Genomic DNA, 25,500 nt, shown 5'->3' on the forward strand with positions numbered 1-25,500 from the left:
TCAAGCCCACCTACACAAATCTATCAAAACGTTCAGCTATCCCTGCTGCCACTAAAAATGTCAATGGCTAAGCCATGGTCCTGATAGTTTTCACAATATGACCATTTGTTTGCAACTCACGCCGCCCACTGACATTCATTGAAACTCCACTCTAGCCACCTCAAATTTGAAGGGCAATTTCTAAACTGCGACTGTGCCTTCATTTTTAATATTTCAGAGACATACTATGCATCAAAATGTAGGTCTGGGTCTTGTGATTCTAACAATATAAAGCTCTTCATGTAAGATTTATAATTTTTAAACTACAACTGTTTGAAGATGGCAAACGCCAGTGAAGTGAGCAAGTTGGAGCAGTTTGTTTTTAACCACTCTTCTCTGCCTTGCTACAGTGAGTGTTGCCATAGGAACCCAGGTGTGTGAGCAGGCAGCAGAGTGACAAAAGCTAGAGTGTGAGTTGTAGACTATTGGTGGAGGAAAGAACACTTCACTCAATTTACCCAGAAATTGTAGCTTTTCTAGTTAAAATTGCCACTCTAAATATTACCAAGTATGGATACTATCTATCAGTCACAATAAGAGCCACCCAAGAGTACAGCAAATTTACAACAGCTAATGTAAATGCTTATAATCAAATAGGCATAGAGCTTTTTTACTGTATACTGTACTCTTTGTTCTGTTGTGTTACTGACCAAAACACATTAGATGTTCCTGGACCAAGCATGCGCCTATGGAAACATTAGATAAAAATCAAAATTGTCTGCACACTTTTTCTGGGTCTGTGATGAAAGAGGATCAATATGACAGCCAGCCACCAGCACTTTCCAAATCAGCAATGGTATTATCTATGGTGCACAAGCAGCTATAGTCAGCCAAAACAGGCTAGTCAGGAGCAGAAGCAATTGGACAGGCTAAAAAACCTAATCCAATTGCCTGCCTCTCTCCACAGGCCAAGTATGAAAGGGTTATGTTTTATGTTAGGATCAGGGGCAGACTGACCATGTGGAAACTCGGGCACTGCCCACGGACCCGGGGTCAGTAGGGGGTCCCATGAGATGCCCCTGGTACTTTTTTCATAGGCTTTTTTGAGTTTGGCCAAGGACACAGGTGCCCCATGATCCCAATTGCCCGGGGGCCCCATGAGTTGTCAGTCTGCCCCTGGTTAGGATACTTGTTGGTCACAGCATGCCTGTAATTTCAACTACTCTGTGAGGTCTGTAGTTACCCAAGTGTCATCACATGGCTCAAACATTGACTCATTCCCAATCCCTTACGGCTCATCGACTAAACTCACTGTTTATAGGGAAATAATGATTGCTGCAACCTCTCATCAAATCAGAAAAGAGGGTTCATCTGAACATCAGGTCCCATGAAGTTAGTGATGTTAGTGACCATGCCATTTTCCAGAAAGGAACCTTCTCTTTAGCCTTCCCAAACAACTCATATCTCATTACCTATTATATCACTTACAAAGCAAAGTCACTGAATTGCTTGGACAGCCAAGTTATCCTGCACAGTTCTGCACATGAAAGCAAATGACACGCTCACTCCATAGAATGCAATCCATCACTACCACACCAACTAGGTAAAGATAGGATGCTTCTTTTTAAACGGTCAGCATCATTTTATGGGCCCTTCTCTCTAAAACTGGAAGTCAGTTTAAACTATTTTAAATATAGAAGACTACTGATAAAATGAACATATTTGATAGTATGGGCGCCTTTTTCATAACATACCAAGCTATGGTGGATGTTTATAATTTCAGTGTTATTCATTAGTGCACAATCATGGCAGTTTAGAGCAGTTATCTGTAAACCCTGGAAAGCAGAGACTCTCTCCAAGCTGCAATCATGCCAAAATCTCAAGGCAGCTGCAATGCAGAAATCTCAGATTGAACATTTTTACTCTAGCACAGCAACTTCAGCCGCATAATATTTGAAAAAACTAGTATGTTTATAAGGTGTTTAAAATCGTTATTGTGGGACACAGCACTAAAAATGTTATCTTCTGAGAAATACTTCTTTGATGAGGAGTTGGTAACACAATGACTGCATTAGTATGGGTACACAGCAAATGATTTCTACTCCTTCAACAGCCTCTCAAAACTATAGAAATTTGTCTTTAGCCAGGCATACAGATCTGCTGTTTTATGATTTCAGTTTCCGCTCCTTTAAACTTACTGGGCTTTCCCTAAGAAAACCATCTTACCTGCACACTTGGTCCTTGTAATCAGTGGAGGTCCTGGTTGCCCTGTTCCACCTTCCCCTGGTCTTGTTAGCAGAACCCTAATCTCATACTCTGTATCTGGGTCCAAATGCCATAGCTTGTAGGTTGGGGCATTCACGGCATGGGTTTCTGTCCAAGTCCCAGTGGTCATCCTATACTCCACCTCCTTCAGAATGATAGGCCCATCTCCAATAATTGAGTTGGCATTCAGCTGAATAAGGAGATATGTTGGACCAACACCAAGGAGTTGCGGTGGGGCGATCGGTCGTGGTGGTTCTGGAAGGGAAAAAATATATATATATTAAAGTAATTTCACCTAAGCAAGGGGTGTTATGAAGTATTCGTAAAAGGGTCATCTTTTTTGCTTGCATACATAACACTAACACGAGGAAGATGTATCATACACATTGTATTAGACACAGTGTGGGTACTTCATCTGCCAGGAAAAAAAAAACTCAGGATTTAGCTGGAAGCTTATTTCAGTCAACTAAGTGCTTGTTCAAACAAATGGTGAACTGAATTTTGCAGGAAATGCATACCAGAATTTATCAGAAGCTGAATTAGCTTTTCTGCATTAGACAGGTTTTTCTCATCTCTTTGTATGAAAGGAACTGCCCTACAAATTTTGGGTGAGTACTGAATGACAGGTTCATCCATTGTTCAAGGAGAATGTAACCATGTAGGATCATCAATCCAGTTGCTGAACAAGTGCAAAACACACCGAAACGAGGTGCATCTTATTGTCCAAAAAGCAAAGTAGGTCATTTTTTTTCAACAGCAAAAAGCTATGTGGCCTAAATACTTTATTTCATACAGAAGAAAAGAAAAACATTTATTTTATATATTTAACACTGTTGTAGAGGGCACATAACTTCTGTGGATATTTTCCACTAAGTTTTAAAGTTGTATATCATGTGTTCATGTTCACTAGGTCTTTCACAGGAATGAGTCAGTTGTGTGTTATTGATCAACTACGACAAAACCTGATTTCTGATTTACTGGTGAAATCATTCCTGTTAGGCTCCATGCACACTGGGCTTAAAAAAACACCAGTTCCCTTGGAAAAAAACCCCAGACATATAGAGCATTTTTGTACAATGTTTAGACACGTTTAAGAGTGTTTAATGTTTTTTCCTGCCAGAAAACTCAAATCGAAAACGCAAACCAGAAGGGTTTTTTTTTTCTGCCTCTAAACGCTGAGCTAAAAATATGCCTCTAAATATCCTAATGTGCATGGACACATAGGATAACACTGAGTTGCTTCTACAGGCAAAAGAGAAAACTCCTGTAGAAGCAGAGTTTTTTAAGCCAGTGTGCATGGAGTCAGTCCTTATGCACACTTGATGTTTTTACAGCTGCTGTTTTTGGCTTTTGACTTTTTTTTCTACAGCTAGTAAACCCCCCAGCATGTTATCCTTATGGGGTGGCACAGTGGCTTAGTGGTTAGCACGTCTGCCTTGCAGTAAATGGGTCATGGGTTCGATTCCTGACCATGGCGCTTCCTGCATGGAGTTTGCATGTTCTCCCTGCTTGCGTGGGTTTCCTCCGGGTACTCCAGTTTCCTCCCACACTCCATAGACATGCTGGTAGGTTAATTGGCTCTTGTCTAAAATTGGCCCTAATAAGTGCATGTATGAATGTGAATTAGGGACTTTAGATTGTACGCCCTTTGAGGGATAGGGACTGATGTGAATATATATATATATATATACATACATATATATACACACACACACACACACACATACATACACAGTATTTAAAGCGCTGTGTAAATTGACAGCGCTATATAAGTAACTGAAATAAATAAATGTGTCCATGCACACAGACTGTAATCAACATTTTTTGGCTGGGAAAAACCCCCCAGGACTAGTAGGTTTCTGGAGTTTTATAGCTGTAAAAACGCTCCAACGCTGGTAAAAAACAAAAAAACAACAACTCTAAGAGCGCTAACAAACGCAAATGCGAAAAATGTGGCTAAACGCTAATACAAAAATGCTAAAAAAATGCTGAAAAACTCACCTTTTTAACGTGATTTTACACAGCTAACATTACCAGTGTTATTGAAACACCCAGTGTGCACGGAGCCTTAGTGTTCAAAAGCCTCAATCAATATTACTGGGAAATATAGTTACATTTTTAGTTATGAACTGTAATTTTATTAAAGCATCGACAAACCATAAGTCAAAATAAAACCCAAATTATATACAGTATGTAGCTAGGATTAGTCAATATTGTATTAATAAAACAATTTAAAGATGTTGCAGAGCCCTGCATTATCAAAACCAGCTTTTATTACATCTATAGAAATAAGGCAGCCAAAACATGAGTAAGCTGGATGTTTCTTTAGTCTACATAACTCCTCAAAAACACCAGAAAAAAAGCTCAAACAGCTCCATTCTCCATAACAAAAATAGCCACTACGGCAAAATCTTCAGCATAAAATCTTAAAGGATAAGGTCAAGTTTAAAAAAATAAAGCAGTGCACTTTTTTTTCAGTAAAAAATGTGCATTTACTGTTTTTTTGGTTTTTTTTTTTTTTTAGGAGCCTGGGAAGCAAATCACTGGAGCTATGCAGGACTCCTGCAGACTGTCATTGTGAACTGTCAGCTTGTATATCGTATACTGACAGGAAGAATTAATGAACTACCGTAGTAGTTACATAGTTAGTCTGGCTGAAAAAAAAACAAACGTCCATCCAGCTCAACCATTAAAAAAAAAAAAAAAATATATATATATATATATATATATATATATATATATATATATATATATATATATAATCCTATACCCACAGTAGATCCAGAGGAAGGCAAAAAAGCCCAGCAAAGCATGATCCAATTTGCTCCTGCAGGGGAAAAAATCCCTTCCTGATCCCCCGAGAGGCAATCTGATATTCCCTGGATCAACTTTATCTATAAATGTTAGTATCCAGTTATATTCTGTGTCTGAGAAAGAATCCAGGACTTTTTTCATGCAATCCACAGAGCTGGCCAGAACCAACTGAGGGAGTCTATTCCACATTTTCACAGCTCTCACTGTGCAGAAACCTTTCCGTGTTTGGAGATTAAATTTCTTTTCCTCCAGACGTAAAGAGTGCCCCCTTGTCCTCTGTGATGACCTCAGGGTGAATAACTGTACACCGAGTTCACTATATGAATCACTGATGTATTTATACATGGAGATCATATCTCTTTAATCTCCTATTCTCAAGAGAGAATGAATTTAGTTCCTCTAATCTTTCCTCATAGCTGAGCTCCTCCATGCCTCTTATCAGTTTAGTTGCCCTTCTCTGTACTTTCTCCAGTTCCCCAATGTTCTTTTTGTGAATTGGTGCCCAAAACTGAACTACATATTCCAGATGAGGTCTTGCTAATGATTTGTACAGGGGTAATATGATATCTCTCTCTCTGGAGTCTATACCTCTTAATTCATTGAGAACTACAAGCCTACATCTGCAAAGGTTGTTGAGACATGCAGCTTCCCATTCACAGAGCCCTGTGAACGAATGATGGAGCCTCGCTCGATCACATTTTTTTTTTTTTCTTTTCAATTGTCACAGCTAGCGAGGTTAGAAAATCCACCACTAGCTGTCACAACAGGGGATCGGGGGTGGTGTTACAGTAACATGTTACACCCTGAATATGGGTATAATATGTTACAAAAAGGTGAACGTGACCATCTTCACCATAATTTATAGTCCTTATAAATGTTCCACATTATCAGGGTGATCTAAAAACTTCTCTTTGTGGGGATCTGCTTGTGTTCAATTTAAATGCATAATCGCCAATTATGTTTATTCCATAAAACCGTGCCATGAAAAAAATGATATGCAAAGTGCAGTCCACAGAAAGCAATCATATTTTACTCTGATCAGACAGGGATACTTTTTGACCGTATTATATGATTTACTGCACTTTGTCCAAGTCCTGTAAGGACAGAACACAATAATAAAACAGTGACTAATCACAAGTAAACTATGCTGAGTTGAAGCCACAGCACAAGAGATTAGGACGCAGGAAGAAAGGCCTGTATGTTTGGGGCCAACAGCTGAAGGTATCAGATTGATTTCTATACACAAGTGAATGCCTGTGAAGTCACAAGCACCACATCTTACAGCCTGCCAAAACATGCTACAATAGTGCGCTCTTCAGCCAAAATAAACATCCTGAATAAACTGAGGCAGAACCAGGCTCCAGGGAACTTTATTTTTAGAGCACAAAAGAGCCACATCTACAAAGGTCGTTTTGTGTAAGATTTTATGTGGACTGCGAGAAACACACTACTTTTGTGCGGTGATGGAAACGATAAAAACAAAGTAGGATTATGCACTCACACAGACTTGGATTGGATGAAAATATTGCATAAAACATAAAATAATGGTTTCAATTAAGTTGTGATTAACATTCCGTTCTCACGTTGCAATCATTTGATATAAATGCACTGTATATTTTACACCGTGTTCCAAATTATTATGCAAATGATATTTTTCTCATTTACCTAAATAATTGATGTAAATAACAGTCAGCATATTTCTCATGTTATCAACTATTAAGAGTACAATTCAAATTTTATTGAACAAACCTCCAAATAACAGGATTTTTGTTAAACATAAAAAACTTACAATGCACTGTTCCAAATTATTACGCACATAAGTTTCAAAACACTTTATAGGCTGTAAAGAACTGAAAATTGTCATTTGTTGTGTTTGCAGCATATTTACTGAAATCAAAAGCTATTTCAATCAAACTTTTAACAACATTTTAACTTTTAAACATTTTAACAGGTCACGTTACATTGTAACATAGGACCCCTTATTTGATAGCAGCTTCACAAGTCTTGCATCTATTGAACTTGTGATTTTTTGGACAGTTTATGTTTGAATTTGTTTACAAGATGTCAGAATAGCCTCCCAGAGCTGCTGTTTGGATGTAAACTGCCTCCCACCCTCATAGATCTTTTGCTTGAGGATGCTCCAAAGGTTCTCAATAGGATTGAGGTCAGGGGAGGATGGAGGCCACACCATGACTCTCTCTCCTTTTATCCCCATAACAGCCATTGATGCAGAGGTATTTTTTGCAGCATGAGATGGTGCATTGTCATGCATGAAGATGATTTTATTATGGAAAGCATAGTTCTTCCTTCTGTACCAGGGAAGAAAGTGGTCAGTCATAAACTCCACATACTTTGCAGAGGTCATCTTTACACCTTCGGGGACCCTAAAGGGGCCGACCAGCTCTGTTTCCATGATTCCGGCTCAAAACCTGACTACACCACCGCCTTGCTGACATTGCAGCCTTGTTGGAACAGGGTGGCCGTCCACCAACCATCCACTACTCTATCCATCTGGACCATCCAGGGTTGCACGGCACTCATCAGTGAACAGAACTGTTTGAAAATTAGTCTTCATGTATTTCTCTGCCCAATGCAGCTGTTTCTGCTTGTGAGCATTGGTTATTGGTGGCCGAATAGAAGGTTTATGCACAGTTGCAAGACTCTGGAGGACTCTACACCTTGATGTCCGTGGGACTCCAGAGGCACCAGCAGCTTCAAATATCTGTTTGCTGCCATGTAATGGTATTTTAGCAGCTCCTCTCTTGATCCGATGCATGGATCTGGCAGAAATCTTCCTCAATGTGCCTTTATCTGCACGAACCCGTCTGTGCTCTGAATCAGCCACAAATCTCTTAATAGTGCGATGATCACGCTTAAGTTTTTGTGAAATATCTAATGTTTTCATACCTCATCCAAGGCATTAAACTATTTCACTCTTTTCGGCAGCACAGAGATCCTTTTTCTTCTCCATATTGCTTGAAAATGGTGCTCTGCTTAATAATGTGGAACACCCTCCTTTAGTAGTTTTTCCTTAAATTGGGCTCACCGGCCAATCTAATTATCACAGGTGTCCGAGATTGTTTTCAGTGATCAAAAGAGCCCTGACACACAATGCCATCCATGAGTTACACTGAAAAACAAAATATTTAATCTTTGTGACACTTAAATAGAATTTGCATAATAATTTGGAACGCGGTGTATATGGGGGGGGGATTTATCAAAACTGGAGCAAACAATCTTAAACAGCTTAGCATGGCAACCAATCAACTTCTATCTTCAGTTTGTCAGGTAAATGTTGAAAATGAAGGACAGAAGCTTATTGGTTGCCATGCACAGATACCGCAGATCCTAGCTGCTCCAGATTTGATAAACCCCCCTCATAGTGTTTGAACTTGGAAATATCACCCAGATGTGTCTCTTTCTGCAAAGAATCATCATCTAAAAGCGAGATGTGTTCAATGTAACTTAGACTGCCCATACAGAACTGGGAAGAGAAAATCCCTGAACGCCGCATACCGACAAGATCCAAGAGTCACTAGAGTGTAAACAGCTCAGCTCTGTCCAGGCCACATCAACGATGTATTTCACCCCACCCACGGGGCTTAGTCATGGAGCTCTTTGTTTTTCAAATTGATAAAGCGCATGCGCACGAAGCATGTTGTCCCAGCAACCAGCCTCTTCCTCCTAAGCTGCGGCTCCAGCGTGGGTTCCTCCCCTCCGTCTCCTTGACATCGCGGTGACGTCACCTGGGATGCTGGGACGTCATGCTCTGGCAGGCGTTCATCTCCTCCACTGCTCCCCTCTGAGCGGATAGGCCATCCATCTGGGAACCTGGCATCTTAAAGCTACAGGCTGGCGTTTTAACATATTACCCGGTGTTAGTTTATTAAAGCTACACCTCCATACAAGGTGTTTTATATGACCACAAACTACACAGCGTCTAGCTCTGGTCAATACTCCTTTATACACTTATGTGTTTTACTGTGTCAGCAGTGAGTTTATACCATTGATGACAGTTGAAATTATTCACCTTTTCCTTTGGGACACATTTGTGCGCTTATGTCTACAGTGTTTATTCAATGCAACTTAGACTGCCCATACAGGACAGGGAAGAAAAAATCTCTGTACACCACATACCGACAAGATCCGACAGTCACTAGAGTGTAAACAGCTCAGATTCATCCAGGCCACATCAACCATTTATTTCACCCCACCCACAGGGCTTAGTCGTGGAGTTCATGGAGCTCTCTGTCTTTCAATATATTAGCACAACCAGACCACATTATGAAAGACCTCAATGTTTTAGTTCTTAAAGGAAATTTCAAATCCATTCAGGAAAGAAAAACTTTTGAACTAAGAATGATAATTCTATTTGAGATATGGGTCTTAATTTGGACATGGGATTCCTCAATCACTATCCAATATTTTTATGACTCCCTCTGTGAGTGTTGTCCCCCCCCCCCCCCCCCCCCAAGTCTTTGCTTTTGCTTTGCGGTGTCTTATCTCTAGGTTAACCCTAGGCTTGTGCTTCTGCTTTTTTTTTTTTTTTCCTCATCCCCCACATCTCTTCTAACATTCTGCTAAAACGTTGTAATAGTACTGCTGCTTTGACCTTGAAGAAGGGGACATACCCTGAAAGCTTGTCTTCAAAATTGTATGTTAGTGCAAATAAAAAAAGTATCACATCAGTACTCAATTGTTTCTTTCAGTATATGAAACAAATGAATTCAATTATGGCTGGTCACAATACGTAACAACTTCACTTATTTTCATTTTTTTTACAACTTTTAATTAAATATACACCTTATACAGAACCATGACGTTTAGTCCCAGCTGCAAGTGTCATGCACATTTGGTTAATACATTAAATATATCATAAAATCAATCGATATGCATAAATATAGGTGTTCACTTTAAAATCTGCTTCCAGAGTTACAGTATGTATCTAACCAACTCACAAAACTCTCTTCAACCTTCCTGAAAACACATGCTAACAGCTGGCTTGACTTCATAACCATCCTAATTCATTTCTCTTATTTATTTCCATATTCACAAAAATCTCCTTGTTTCAGCATACTTCTGTTCAACTGTGCCTTAACTACCATCTGCATAAGTGCAGCATATGTTTTTCTTGTTTACCACGACTACAATCTAATTAATTGTATGATTATCTTTATGATGCTAGTTTTAGCCTGTGTGTGGCCTTATTTGTTGTACAGAAACCTTGATTCAGTGGAAATAGCATAACAAGACAATATAGTCGTGTAAAAATTAAGTGTACCCTATGGAAATGGTTTCCACACATTTTAAGAGCCAACCCTTGGATCTTCATTCCAACAGTGCTCACTAAAAAAGGTGTTAGAATTAAATAAACACACAAGACACATTTGATTTTAATCTTATTTTTTAAAAAGTATCAATAGATGTGATGGTGTGCTGTAGAAAAAGTAAGTACACCCTTGGCTTTTTCCCTCTTAAGTAAAAATTACTTCTTGTAGAAGTTTTGCAAACCTGACCATCAGTCTCTCAACATCAGTTTCACCATTCCTCTAGGCCAGGGGTGGGCAACTGTGGCCCTCCAACTGTTGTAGAATTGCAAAACTGACAGTTACAAGCATGACTCCAAAAGGCAGAGGCAAGATGGGACTTGTTGTTCACCAACAGCTGGATGGCCACAGTTGCCCACCCCTGCTCTAGGCAAATGCTCTTCAATAGCATAGTTTGTGGGGTTCCTACAAAATATCTAATGTTTGGCTGTTCAAATGTGTTGATGAAGTCAACTATTTTCATGGAGCACACTTACCGTACTTTTACTAATCATTGTACCAAGTTTGATTTTTTTCTGGGGGGTATACACCAGTAGCTCTCAGTTTGGAATGGCAAATATTAAAATAAATGCTAAATAAGATGGATAACCATATAGGAGCTGGAGGTGAGAACAAGCGTCAATTTCATTTCAACTGTTAATGTATGGGCATGAAAACTATAGCAGGTTGTACAAAATTGTCACCACCTTACCAGAATTGGTCTTGGGTTTGGTTGTCCTGAACTTTAAAGTGCCTTTAAAGGCTCAAGGTTTTTACCTTCAAGCATTCTATGCATGAAGGTAAAAAACCTTCTGTCTGCAGCAGCCCGCCCATTGCCCCAATACTTACCGGAGTTCCATCGTGATCCAATGATGTGCATGAGAGCCTCGGCTCTCCAGGGTCTCTCTCTCCTCATTGGCTGAGATAGCAGTAAGAGCCATTGGCTCCCACTGCTGTAAATCATAGCCAGTGAGCCAGCAAGAGAAAGGGGGAGGGGCCGAGCCATGACACTGTGTGTGAATGGACAAGCAGAGCAGCGGCTCTGGAGTGAGTCTGCTTGGGTGCCCTCTTAGCAAGCTGCTTGCTCTGGGGGCACTAGGCAAGAAGGGCCAGGAGCACCAATGGGGACCCGCGAACAGGAGGAATGGGGCTGCTCTGTTCAAAACCACTGCACAGAGCAGGTAAGTATGTTTGTTTTTTAAAAAATAAAATACCCTTAATATCATGTTAACTCTTGGGGGTATATATGGCAAAAACGAACATGCACAGGCAAACTGTTCAGCTAGTTTTTCTATCCCATCTAATATATGTCCAACGCATTTAGACTGAGCTGAGCCTTACTACACATGGTTGCCAATTAGGCAAGAGTGATGGGCACAGCCAGTACATATTGTAAAAAAAAAAAAATCCTTATTATAAGTACAAAGACGGTTTCATGTACATGTAATTCTCTGATCCTTTGCTGGTAGCTGATAAAAGATCAGCCCCATAGCTATGTTTTATCATTGTACAGCTGGTTCTGCATCCACAACCTCCTCTAATTTGTCTATGGGTGATGCATAAATCATTCACAACATGGATTCAGTAACTCCATGATCTCGATCATCATTAGCAGTAAACCGTAGTGTCCACTGAAATAAAAAGGCAATTGTTGCAGCATCCTTACTTCACATTGATGTGCATGGTGAATATTAGGTTACAGACAAAGTAAACATTGTTTTGATTTTCAGCAAGCTCAGAAAACTGTAAGATTCTCTTTCAACCATAAAAATGAATTTCAAACAGTTTGCTCAAAGACAACCTGACCTCCTAGTCTCAGTCAAGGCTTTTTTTGTCCTTATAACAAGGCAAAGCTTTTCCTACTGTGAATACATAGGACTGAACAAAAAGTTAGTGCCTAGAAATGGGATTTTTACATTTCTTGTTTGCTGACACCAACCTGCTGACCTAAAGTCACTTGTTCCCTTTTCCTGTCCATAGGCTGTCAAACTAGCAAACCATTTTCAGTTTTATTTAACCACTTCCAGACCAGACACTTTTACCCCCTTCCTCACCAGGCCAATTTTCAGCTATCAGCGCTATCACACTTTGAATGACAATTGCGCGGTCATGCAACACTGTACCCATATGAATTTGTTACCATTTTTTTGAGGCAGATAAAGCTTTATTTTGGTGGCATTTATTCACCGCTGGGATTTTTTTTTTCTGCTATGTAAATGAAAATGTCCTACTTGTGGGGGGTGATGAAGATTGTTTTTTTTTCTTCACACTGATTGCTTTTACACCCATAGAGGATGTAAAAGCAATCATTTATCTTTCTCTCTGTCTGCATTCATGCAGTCATTGAGAAGTAGTGAGTGAGATGTGATTGGTCACAGCTTGTCACATGGTACAAGGCTGTTGTGAATAGCCTTGTACCATGTGACCTCTGTGATCATTCACAGATTTCACACGTAGTAAGCAATGATGTCACAAGTGACATCTTGCTTACTACTCTGCATGTGATCACTGATTGGCCAATCAGTGATCACATGATCGGGACCTCGTACAGAGGTTCTGTCCGACGATTGGTGTTTTACTGTGTCCGGAGGACACAGTGGGCATCGGATCACGGTGCTGCGCACTCCCAGGGAGCGCGCACAAGCAGGGTCCGGGGAGGCCGTTTATAAACGGCCACCCGACCCTGCACTGCCACCGGCCGTTTATATACAACGGCCGGTCTGGTTAAAGATGAATTCCAGGAAAGGCATATATTTACATAGTTATATTGGTCCAACTCAGATACCTGGCCGATGCCCCTAGAAGCTGGAAATCACTGTAGCAGGCACCACTACTCCAGTGATCTCCTTGCTTCCAGGTCCCGTTCTGAGACACCGGCCTCATGCACCCTGCACAGAAGAGGTCTGCCATTCGGTACATGTGCCATTCAGAGAATGCACTTAAATTTCTGAATACCAAGCATTTTCTGATTGGACAAGGTGGACAGCGTGCCATCACTGCCCTGCCTTTCCTGAACACTTTCAGATTTTTACTCTGAACTTTGGGAAGCAGAGGATAAGGGCCTGCATTATGTCTGTGCCTTGTAGGTCTGTGGGTCAGATCTGACTATAAACAGACTCTTTACACTCTACAGTTATCAATTAAGAATGGTAATTAGACCCCTTTCACAAGGGCGTTCAAGTCTGTGTTTTTTACCTGTCTGTTGACGGATGAAAAAACGGACAGCAATGCATTCCAATGGGCAAACGGATGTAACCAGACGTCTTACACTTACATCAGTTTACATCTGCTTCTGTTCAGGTCCATTTTTTTATTTTTAATTGAAACAAGTCTACATTTTTGTTCCATTTAACAAGTGGACAAAAAGCAGATGTAAATATATGAAAAATGGATGTACAGTGGGGAAAATAATTATTTGACCCCCTGCAGATTTTGTAAGTTTGCCCACTTGCAAAGAAATGAAGAGTCTATAATTTTTATCATAGGTGTATTTTAAAAGATAGAGAGAATATCAACCAAAAATCCAGAAAAAAATACATGATACAAATGTTATAAATTGAGTTTCAGTTCAGTGAGTAAAAAAAGTATTTGATCCCCTACCAAGCAACAATAATTCTGGCTCCCACAGATTGGCTCATGTGGTACACAGATTAGCCCTGTCAATTTAGAAAGTCACTCCTAACAACAACTCATTATGTGTGTAAAAGACACCTGTCCACAGAATCTTTTTCACTTTTTTCGTTGGACTGTTTCTGTAAAATTGTAAGTGAAATATCATAGCAGTTTTACTTTAAAAATATTTGGGAATAAAGTGGCATTCTTTTTTAATTCAAGTCAATGTCCTGTGGACCTTTGGGATTGTTAGAGAGTTGGGCTTGTTAGGACTGATATTTATTTTTATGTGTGTTCTAAGGAATATTAAAATCGCAGCTGAACAATCCCTTGTTATATCACCAACTGATTAAAATGTATGCATAATTTATAAGGAAATGGAGATTTATAAATAATCACAAGCTTTTTCTCCAGGGTCTCCAAACAAAATGCATATGGTAATGTTGTGATACAGGTTACCTTCAACAGCAGAAAGTAATAATTATACTAATATTGCAATTATAGAGAATCATTGAGTGTTAATTTTTCAGATTATATGGATCACGTTTAGTGCAGAAAAATACTTCTCATTTTTCAACGTAATAATTTTGTTGTCCTTAGGGTAGAATGTATGTAGTAGAAAATTTGTTACCTGAAATCATGATTGTAGTCAAGAGATTATTCACCAGTCAATGCCTAAGAACACAAACTGTTGCTTTAAAAGACATCACATGATAGATGTCAGGCAAGGATTAGAATATTTATGGCTACACCCACTTCAGCAGATGAAGTGGAGAGTCTATTGGACAGTTTGGAAGTTTTGTCCATTAGTATATTGTCTCAAGATCGTAATGTACGATCTGCATTTACACATGAATGCTTGCAAAATATGGGATTGCACATCTAAATAAAAATTTTAGGAATCTGGTCAAAATTAACATTTAAAAATCTTTGTACTATTACCACCTCATATATGTTCGTACAAGGACAAATATTTGACCTATTTTTTGCTGTGGTCAGTCTGCACTTTCCAAAGCTTGAACTTCATGGACACTAAATGCACAGATAAAATATATGTATGGGAGGCAATTTATCTACCTCTGGTACACAGAACAGAACTGTCTAGGCACGGAAGGCGACCAGATTATCTCTGTTGGAGTTAAGTGGCATGGGTCTTATCCCTCCCCCAGCCTCTGATTGGACAGTGAAAAAGACTACCAACAAATGAGCTGGTCATGCTTCTCACCTTCTATCAACATGCTTTTTTTATTACCACATACACCCATCAGCCATAACATTATGACCACCCATATAAACCTTTGAGGCATGGACTCCACTAGACCTCTGAAGGTATGCTGTGGTATTTTGCACCAAGAAATCAGTAGCAGCTCCTTTAAGTACTGCAAGTTGTGAGATGGGGGCCTCCATAGATTGGACTTGTTTTTCCAGCACATCCCACAGATTCTCCATTGGATTGATATCTGGAGAATTTCGAGGCCATTTCTTAAAGGTTTCTACACCTCAGAATTGTTGAGTTCATCAAACCATTGTAGAATTCATCACACAAGGCCACTTTCTTCCATTGCTTGGTGGTCCACTGTGGGTTTGGACACTCTTCTATCAGAACCAGCATTAGCTTTTTTTAGCAATCTGAACTACAGTAGCTCATCTATTGAATGGGATTGAACGGGCCATGTGCACTAATGGCGATCAATGACCTTGTCGCTTCCTTGGACTACTTTGGTAGATCCTGTCTTCTGCAGACCGGGAATATGCCTCGAGAGCTGCAGTCAATAGGACCAAGTCGTCTACCTATTACAATTTAGCTCTTGTCAATGTTGCAATTCCTTATGCTCTCCCAATTTGTCTACTTTCAACTAGTCAACTTCAGGGACAATATATTCAATTGCTACCTAAAACCCACCAGTCTTCAGATGCCATTTTAAGGAGATTGCAATAGATTTATATCAAGTCAAGTTTAGGTACTCACATTGAAAAATCCACATTCAAGGGCTTCTTTTATCATTCTTGTGATCAGTTACATTGCTCGCTGAGTATTGCATGGTCAGCCTAAGTACACTTTAAAGGATAAGTTCACTTTTTGGTAAAAAGATGCACAATTGTACAGCAATTCTTAGTAGATGACTGATAAATATTGTTCAAAAGTACTTAAAAATGTAATTTGATTTTAACACTCGATTTTGGACTGAATAAACTATAATTAATAAAAATCTCATTCACTGTGAATAAAGAAATGTGTTTGTTCGAGAACAATTTTCCATTCTGTTCTTTTAAGTTTTATGATCAAATGAACATTTTGAAAATAAAAACTTTAAAAAGGCATACACTAGTATGCTTTTGTTCAAAGTGGTTGCATGGGGTTTTCAGTGAGTTTTTTTGTGTTTTTTTAATTCCGCCATACCGATTTTAAAAGAGATTAAGTTAATGTATATAGTGCTATCAATATGTGCTAAATATTAAACAAAATTTGGTAGCTACAGTATTTCACAGAAGTGAGTACACATCTCACATTTTTGTAAATCTATTATATCTTTTCATGTGACAACACTGAAGAAATGACACTTTGCTACAATGAAAAGTAGTACAGCTTGTATAACAGTTTAAATTTGCTGTCCCCTCAAAATACCTCAACACAGCCATTAATGTCTAAACCGCTGGCAACAAAAGTGAGTACACCCCTAAGTGAAAATGTCCAAATTGGGCCCAAAGTGTCAATATTTTGTGTGGCCACCATTATTTTCCAGCACTGCCTTAACCCTCTTGGGTATGGAGTTCACCAGAGCTTCACAGGTTGCCACTGGAGTCCTCTTCCACTCCATGACGACATCACAGAGCTGGTGGATGTTGGAGACCTTGCACTCCGCCACCTTCCGTTTGAGGATGCCCCACATATGCTCAAAAGAGTTTAGGTCTGCAGACATGCTTGGCTAGTCCATCACCTTTACCCTCAGCTTCTTTAGCAAGACAGTGGTCATCTTGGAGGTGTGTTTTGGGTCATTATGTTGGAATACTGCCCTGCGGCGCAGTCTCCGAAGGGATCATGCTCTGCTTCAGTATGTCCCAGTACATGTTGGCATTCATGGTTCCCTCAATGAACTGTAGCTCCCCAGTGCCAGCAGCACTCAAGCAGCCCCAGACCATGACACTCCCACCACCATGCTTGACTCTAGGCAAGACACACTTATCTTTCTACTCCTCACTTTGTTGCCGCCACACACACGTGACACCATCTGACCCAAATCAGTTTATCTTGGTCTCATCAGACCACAGGACATGGTTCCAGTAATACATGTCCTGTGGTCTGCTTGTCTTCAAATTGTTTGCGGGCTTTCTTGTGCATCATCTTTAGAAGAGGCTTCCTTCTGGGAGGACAGCTATGCAGACCAATTTGATGCAGTGTGTGGTGTATGGTCTGAGCACTGACAGGCTGTAGCAATGCTGGCAGCACTCATACGTCTATTTCCCAAAGACAACCTCTGGGTATGACGCTGAGCACATGCACTCAACGTCTTTGGTCGACCATGGGGAGGCCTATTCAGAGTGGAACCTGTCTTGTTAAACCGCTGTATGGTCTTGGCCACCGTGCTGCAGCTCAGTTTCAGGGTCTTGGCAGTCTTCTTATAGCCTAGGCCATCTTTATGTAGAGCAACAATTCTTTTTTTCAGATCCTCAGAGTTCTTTGCCAAGAGGTGCCATGTTGAACTTCCAGTGACGAGTAGGAGAGAATGAGAGCGATAACACCAAATGTAACACACCTGCTCCCCATTCACACCTGAGACCTTGTAACACTAACGAGTCACATGACAACAGGGAGGGAAAATGGCTAATTGGGCCCAATTTGGACATTTTCACTTAGAGGTGTACTCACTTTTGTTGCCAGCGGTTTAGACATTAATGGCTGTGTGTTGCATTATTTTGAAGGGACAGCAAATTTACACTGTTATACAAGCTGCACTCTCACTACTTTATATTGTCGCAAACTGTCATTTCTACAGTGCTGTCACATGAAAAGATATAAAATATTTACAAAAATGTGAGGGGTGTACTCACTTCTGTGAGATACTGTATGTATGACTTGTAACAAGTATCCACAACAGCAACAATATTTGTTCTATTTCTGACAAGCAATTACATTAAAAGTTCTTGAATGCAAAGCTTGCCACTCACACTTAGCATACAATAAAATAAAAGATAAAAGAAAAGATAAAATATTTATTTTCTTTTTTTAATTATCTAAACCTTTTGACAGTCTATAAGGTCATAGGCACTAAATGACAAAGTTTATTTTGTTCCCAGGGAAAACAGACTACTGCAAGATGAATTAAATGTACGATTCCTTCATGCCTCTACAGGGATAAGCATAAGACCCTAAATGTTGGCTTATTAAATGGGTTAGTTGAATTGACTTCAGCAAAATGACATTATAGCGAACACTTTAGTCAGCACGTGGCAAATAATGATTTATGATATCTTTCTGTGGAAAGTAGAGTAGTAATTTGCAACTGCCTACAATGTATATTGAGCCAAGCAGGATATTACATTTTCATGTCCTGTGTGTGTATGCATACACACTTATACACAGTACATAGGTACACACAGAACAGGTGAACTGTCCGTGTTATTCAAGTACAAATGTGCTTAAGGTGTACTAGCAGGCTCTACTCTACTACCCAATGTATAAAACGTGAAGGAACACATCAAGTGCATTCTTCAAGGCAAAATGGTAACATTTTCATGTGTGTTTATTTATATATAAACCCTTCTCATCAGAAGAAACTCCCGTAGAGGTGTTAATATCTGTGGACGGCCTGTACGTCTGTGAGATGGTTGCAGTTCCATCTTTGTCAAATTTTTGTATCACTTTTGCTACAGTATTCTTACTGATAATAAAGCTTTGCAGATCTTCTTGCAGCCTTCACCTTTCTTTCTCAGGCCTTGTGACATTTCTCTTCCATGTGGTGCCATTGCTGACAGCAAGAAATGGGAAGGGGTTTTCTTTGTTAAATAATGCCCTTTTATAATCAACTTTATGCCTGTTTAATAAATAATTAGACTCACCTGTAGTTGAATTCTTGTTAACCGCTTACCGACCACCCTATAGCAGAACTACTGCTACAGGGCAGCAGGACTGCACAAAATCAAGTATATATACACGTGATTTTGTATTTCCGGGTAGGGTGGCGTGCGCCATTGGTGGCTACAGCTGTAGATCACCGGGTCCGGACGGAGATTCCCCCCACTGACAGATCGCCGTACAATACAGATCTCTCCCCTGTCAGCACCAGCATGCTGCTTTCGCCTCAGATGTTAACCCCTTCCTGCCCAGTGTCAGTACAATGTCAGTGCTTTTTATTAGCACTGATCACTGTATTAGTTAGTGTCACTGGGGATGTCAGTGGCAGTTAGTCAGTTCCCCCCCCCCCCAGTGTTAAAATGCCTGCCGCAATCCTGCAGTCCCGCTATAATTCGCTGATCTCCACCATTACTAGAATAAAATGTCCAAAATAAATTCCAGTATACATACCACTATCTGTAGACACTAACTTTCACGTAAACCAATTAATTTACACGGATTGGCATTTTTTTTAGCAGACATGTAGCAGAATACATTTTGGCCTAAATTTATGACGAAATTTGTTTTGTTTTTTTTCACTGGATATGTTTTATAGCAAAAACTTGTTTGTTTTTTTTTCAAAATTGACAGTCTTTTCTTGTTTAAAGCGCAAATAAAAATGCAGAGGTGATCAAATACCACCGAAAGAAGGCTCCATTTGTGGGGGGAAAAAAAAAAAAGACAAATTTCATTTGGGTGCAGTGTTGCATGACCGTGCAATTGTCAGTTAAAGTAACAGCACCGTATCACAAAAAAATGGCATGGTCAAGAAGGGGAGTAAATCCTCTGGAAGGTAAATGGTTAATTAGGATTTTATCTAAAATTAAAATTTTGCTTTGCGGCTGAGACTTTCATTTGGGTGTATTCATTTTTGCAACATATATTTTGAGCATCTATTTAAACTCATGTAAATCAAAAGTATTAGAAGATCTTTATCTTGAAGAAAATGACAGTATTTGATAACACATGTAAAGCCAATTTCAGACATCTTGAGGTATATTTTAAGTACAGCTAGAGACCGAAGAGGAACGTCTCTCATTTGCACTCTGGCACTTTAAAGGTTAAGTGAAAAGTTAAGCCTTTGAACTGCGTAAGTGCTACAACTACAAATTCACTGTCTTTCCATGCATAGTGCTGCTGGAAGCATTTAATCTTTGTGACATGCCACTTACCGGCTGCTTGAAGTGCTGAAATTGGAATTATTTCACACCAGAAACTGCTAGCTTCTGCATACTGAATTTCCTATACTATGCATCACTGTGGCATCTTGTTCACCTTGATTTGAAACACTGAGGCAATCATTTTATTATCCCCCTTCATGCAATAAGCAAAACTGTAGACAGTCTTTAGTACGGTCAGCACAAGCTGTAAACAAGACCAAACTCACAAAGCAGGCAGAAAATGGTCAGAAAACTAAAAGAATAACCCAGTACAGTTTTTAAAGACCTGTAGCCCAATTAAAAATCATAACATTGCTGAAGAATAAAAAGGGTACCACTTTGTATATCCAGTTACACACCTACCATTTTCTCATGCTGCAACCAAGAAAAAAAAGAAAGAAAAAGCACTTGGAACACTCTGTACCCCTAAAACTCTACATGCAGCTAACTGCTTCTAACTGACTCCAGCACAAGTAAATTCAAAGCATAGAAAGATCCCCTTGCTTTATGGGTCAATATCCGCTTTGCTGCCTTGTGGATAATTGTTTTTCAAGTTTGTGTATTTTACTTTCCACACAAAATTAAAAATTACAGAACATTTAGCTGGCAAACCCCATCCTGTGTGTGTGTTTATTTTAAAAAAAATATTTTTCATTAAGATCATGTACAACTTAAAACAAAAACAGTGGGAAACAGTAAGAAAATGCAAAATTTGGTAAAAATCCCTTTACTTGTACGCATTCCTCTAAAAGTTGCAAGAACAGTGTTCACTGTGAACCACCAAGCAGTAAAAATGTGTGAAATGTAAAAAAAAACAAAACAGAAGAAGTGAAGTGGGCTAACCATCTACAAAAAAATATGGGTACTTGGCTGGGCTGACAGGAATAAGTTATGTCAGAGTAGATATGAATAAAACTGGCCAAACACGGCTTGGTTTTCTCTTGATGGTGCTGCCAAACAATAACTGCTGCCTGCATCTGCAAGTATGCATTCACTGTTCAGCTGATAATGTTCCACCTGGCTCAATTTTTAATACTGACTTTTGTCGAGCTAGGTGGTATGAGCAGGGTCACCCATGGCTTCAATTTCAACCAGTTCAGCAGGAATCCTTTAAAAAGTTAGCCATCTATAGGTACCCTAATATATGCACCTCATTTGCTATTCAAAAAGCGCATTATCAGCAAGCTTACAGATATTAAAAGAGGTTCCCCCCTTCCACATGCATAAATTAATAATTAGGAGTATATTTTAAAGAGTTTCTGCTTGACAACCAACAGCCATAGGTGAATGAGCTTGATACTACAAAAATTCTTCATGTAGGAATTTTTCAGAAAACCTCAAAAATACAGTAGTCTAGTGCAGGGGTAAATACAGTACATAATGCTTGTGGTCAGTAGGAGGAATAATAATGTCCCATCCTTGGTACTAGTGGGAGGAATAGTGACCCTTTGTTGGTATTAGTGGGGTGCCCTATTGGTGGCACCAGTAAAAAGTAGGCAGTATGGTGCTTTATCATTGGTGTCAGTGGGAGGAATGGTACTCCAATGTTAGTATTAAGGGGAGTTAATTTTGCCCGATCTTAGATCGGAGGGAAGAATAATGCTCCACTACTGATGTCAGTGAAAGGAATGGTGTCTCATTGTTAGCTTCAGTGGGAGGAATAGTGCCCCCAAGAGCCAGAAAAGGCAAGCTATAGGGCCACATCCAGCCTGCACAGTTTGGAGACCACTGATTTAGAGTGAAATGTCCCAACTGTAAACAATGCAATTTGCTCATGTTCAAGCATTCTTGTTGGATGGCGTTACTGACCCAGCGTTGCCAACTTTTTGCCCAGTGCAAATCGTATTTTCCTTTAAATACCTCAGTATTCAGATCACAAGCATTTCATCCCGATACCTAATGGCTGTCAGGGTGCCATTGTCTAGCCTGTAGAGGTCTATGCGTCCCTCCATGGATATGCCTCCCCAGACCATCACTGAAACACCACCGAAACGGTCATGCTGAATGATGTTACAGGCAGCATAACATTCTCTATGGCTTCTCCAAACCCTTTCACGTCTGTCACATGTTCACAGGGTGAACCTGCTATCATCTGTGAAAAGCTGTGTCTGGGAGACACAGCAAACCTTCTAGCAATAGCATGTATTTATGTGCCATCTTGGAGGAGTTGCACTGCCTGCGCAACCTCTGTAGGCTCCAGGTATCGCCTCATGCTACCATGTCAGTGGCCTCCACTTGTAAAACCATTCTTGTTTTGGGGGTTGTCTCATTGTTGCCCATCTAGTGCACCGGTTAGTTTCATTAACACCAAAGCAGATGAAACTGGTTAACAACCCCTTCTGCTACTTAACTGACCAGATCAATATCCCAGGAGTTAAATTTTTTTGATGCCATATTCTGATTAAAAAGCGTTTAATTTTTTTGAGCAGTGTATATGAAGATGGCAAAGTGGTTCCTTTTGAAACAATGCAAGCTCACTATAAATTACCAAATCACATGCTTTTTTTGTTATTATTAGTTGTCCTATGCTGTAAAGGCACAGGGATCAGGTGTAGAGTGCAGTTTATCCCCGTCTACTATCTTCAATTATATGAAGTCTGGTAATTCCACTAAGAGGTTTCTCTCTCTGTTTTACCATGTTATTGAATACATACGTAGAGGGCTACCTGTGCAAGGTCTGTCCTATTTGGGAGAAGGATGTAGGGGTGTTTGAAGAGGAGCAATCAATACGGTTACACTCCCTCAATGTGTCTCACAGGTTGTCCCAACTTCATATTCTTTTAAGGGGACAATACACCCCAGTTAAGCCCCATGCTATGGGGCTGCGTAATAACCCAATCTGCAATAAATGCAAGAGGGATCATGGAGATCTCATTTACATGCTTTGGCAGTGTCCTAAATTGCAACAATAGTGGGAATCAGTGGTAGACACCCTTAACACTGTTTTTCAAACCACCATCAAATTAGACCCAAAGCCTTGCATATTAGGGATTCTGGATGACAGTAGCTTGTCTTCGTATCAGGTTGAGACGTTATCCAAAGCAGTATTTTCATGCTCAAATTGCTTCTTCAGGACTGTAATCTAGAGACTCCCCCAACTAAAGAGGAATGGATACAGGCTGTAGAGAACACTATACACTATGATAAGTAACTATACCTCCACCGTAGATGCCCAGCAAAGTGTGAAAACCCTAGTTGGCTCCCCCAGGTCTGGCTCCATTGGATTTGGTGTTACACAGATTATTGTAATTCTATAAATTGCTTGGGTGTAGTAGTATGTACCTCCCCAAAAGTCGGTTTTGAAACCATCCATATTCTGAGATGAAAATTATTGAGGCTTATACCCCCTTTCGATATTTGTTTCATGTCAACTGATCTAATGCTTGTACACCACTGTGTCTCTTTTTGTACTGTATTGAGCTTAATTATGGCTACTGTTTTTCTGTTTTGTTTTCAAGTATTGTATGTCTGAAAAAAAATTTAAAAAAAAAAGTTTTTTTTCCCATAAAACAATAATCACATGGTATTGCACAGGGCAGTCTCAAACCTTCTCTACTGGGGTTCCCAATCAGCACTCCAGGCTCCTCTTCTGCTTGTGCCATCATTGGAAGCTGCTGTAGTGGCACATGTGCTGGCTTGCTTCCAAGCCCCTGACAAATACAGCATGGCTCAGCCCCACCCTTGGCTTAATGGATCTGACAGCAGCAGGAGCCACTGGCTCTTGCTGTTCTCGGGCCAAGCCTGTGAGAGAGAGGAGAGAGGTCCTGCAGACCTACATGCTGGATCAATACAAGGTAAGTATTTAGGTGGGGGTGGAGAGAGAGACTGAGACTAGCAGTCAGAAGCAGAAAAACCTTACATCTCACACTGCAGATATACCGCTATAAAACTATCAACACAGTAGGCCCCCTCACAGGCCAGTAAGTGCACTGCTATTTTATTAGGGAGGAAATGCATTCTAAGGCTCAATGCATACTAGCATTTTTTTAAGCTCCTAGAACATATTAAGAGCATTTTTTACTGCTCCAAGAAACTGTGTTGTCCTGTGTGTCCAAGTACACTATTTTACGCCAAAAGCATTTTTCAAGCTTCAGTGTTTAGGAGCAGAAAAAAAAATGTTTTTGTAGAGTTTTTGGAAGCGTTTTCCCAGCAGGAAAAATGTCAAATACTCCTAAAAGCTTTTTTTTTTTTTACTTCATGTACTGTAAAAAAGCTAAAACTGCTAACACTTCTAGTTGCTACTAAAATGCTACTATAAGCCAGCACAAAAGCGCTATTATCAGCGGTTTTTCGAGCATAGAAAAACCGCTAGTGTGCATGGAGCCTAAACCTTAGATTGTAAGCTCATTGAGGGCAGGGAATGATGTGTATGTAATTATATATATATATATATATATATATATATATATATATATATATATATATATATATATATACACAGTCAGGTCCATAAATATTGGGACATCGACACAATTCTAGCATTTTGGGCTCTAAACACCACTACAATGGATTTGAAATAAAATGAACAAGATGTGCTTTAACTGCAGACTGTCAGCTTTAATTTGAGGGTATTTACATCCAAATCAGGTGAACGGTGTAGGAATTACAACAGTTTGCATATGTGCCTCCCACTTGTTAAGGGACCAAAAGTAATGGGACAATTGGCTTCTCAGCTGTTCCATGGCCAGGTGTGTGTTATTCCCTCATTATCCCAATTACAATGAGCAGATAAAAGGTCCAGAGTTCATTTCAAGTGTGCTATTTGCATTTGGAATCTGTTGCTGTCAACTCTCAAGATGAGATCCAAAGAGCTGTCACTATCAGTGAAGCAAGCCATCATTAGGCTGAAAAAACAAAACATCAGAGAGATAGCAAAAACATTAGGCGTGGCCAAAACAACTGTTTGGAACATTCTTAAAAAGAAGGAACGCATTGGTGAGCTCAGCAACACCAAAAGACCCGGAAGACCACGGAAAACAACTGTGGCGGATGAGCGAAGAATTCTTTCCCTGGTGAAGAAAACACCCTTCACAACAGTTGGCCAGATCAAGAACACTCCCCAGGAGGTAGGTGTATGTGTGTCAAAGTCAACAATCAAGAGAAGACTTCACCAGAGTGAATACAGAGGGTTCACCACAAGATGTAAACCATTGGTGAGCCTCAAAACAGGAAGGCCAGATTACAGTTTGCCAAACGACATCTAAAAAAGCCTTCCCAGTTCTGGAACAACATCCTATGGACAGATGAGACC

The 25,500-nt window shown here is 39.9% G+C and overlaps 1 protein-coding gene across 12 annotated transcripts in view; it reads right to left on the reverse strand.

Moving 5' to 3' along the window:
- Positions 1–25,500, reverse strand: part of LOC149462829 (receptor-type tyrosine-protein phosphatase kappa) — a 571,684-nt gene that overhangs the window by 247,782 nt on the left and 298,402 nt on the right. For all 12 annotated transcript variants that reach the window (XM_089676124.1, XM_089676123.1, XM_089676120.1 and 9 more), the window contains exon 7: positions 2,206–2,499. In XM_089676124.1, the coding sequence (XP_089532250.1) occupies positions 2,206–2,499 (294 nt within the window). The remainder of the gene's footprint in view (positions 1–2,205; positions 2,500–25,500) is intronic.

The sequence above is a fragment of the Staurois parvus genome, unplaced genomic scaffold, assembly GCF_062004578.1.
Source record: "Staurois parvus isolate SC_StPar_1 unplaced genomic scaffold, SC_StPar_1.0 ptg000165l, whole genome shotgun sequence".
Taxonomy (NCBI): Eukaryota; Metazoa; Chordata; class Amphibia; order Anura; family Ranidae; genus Staurois; species Staurois parvus.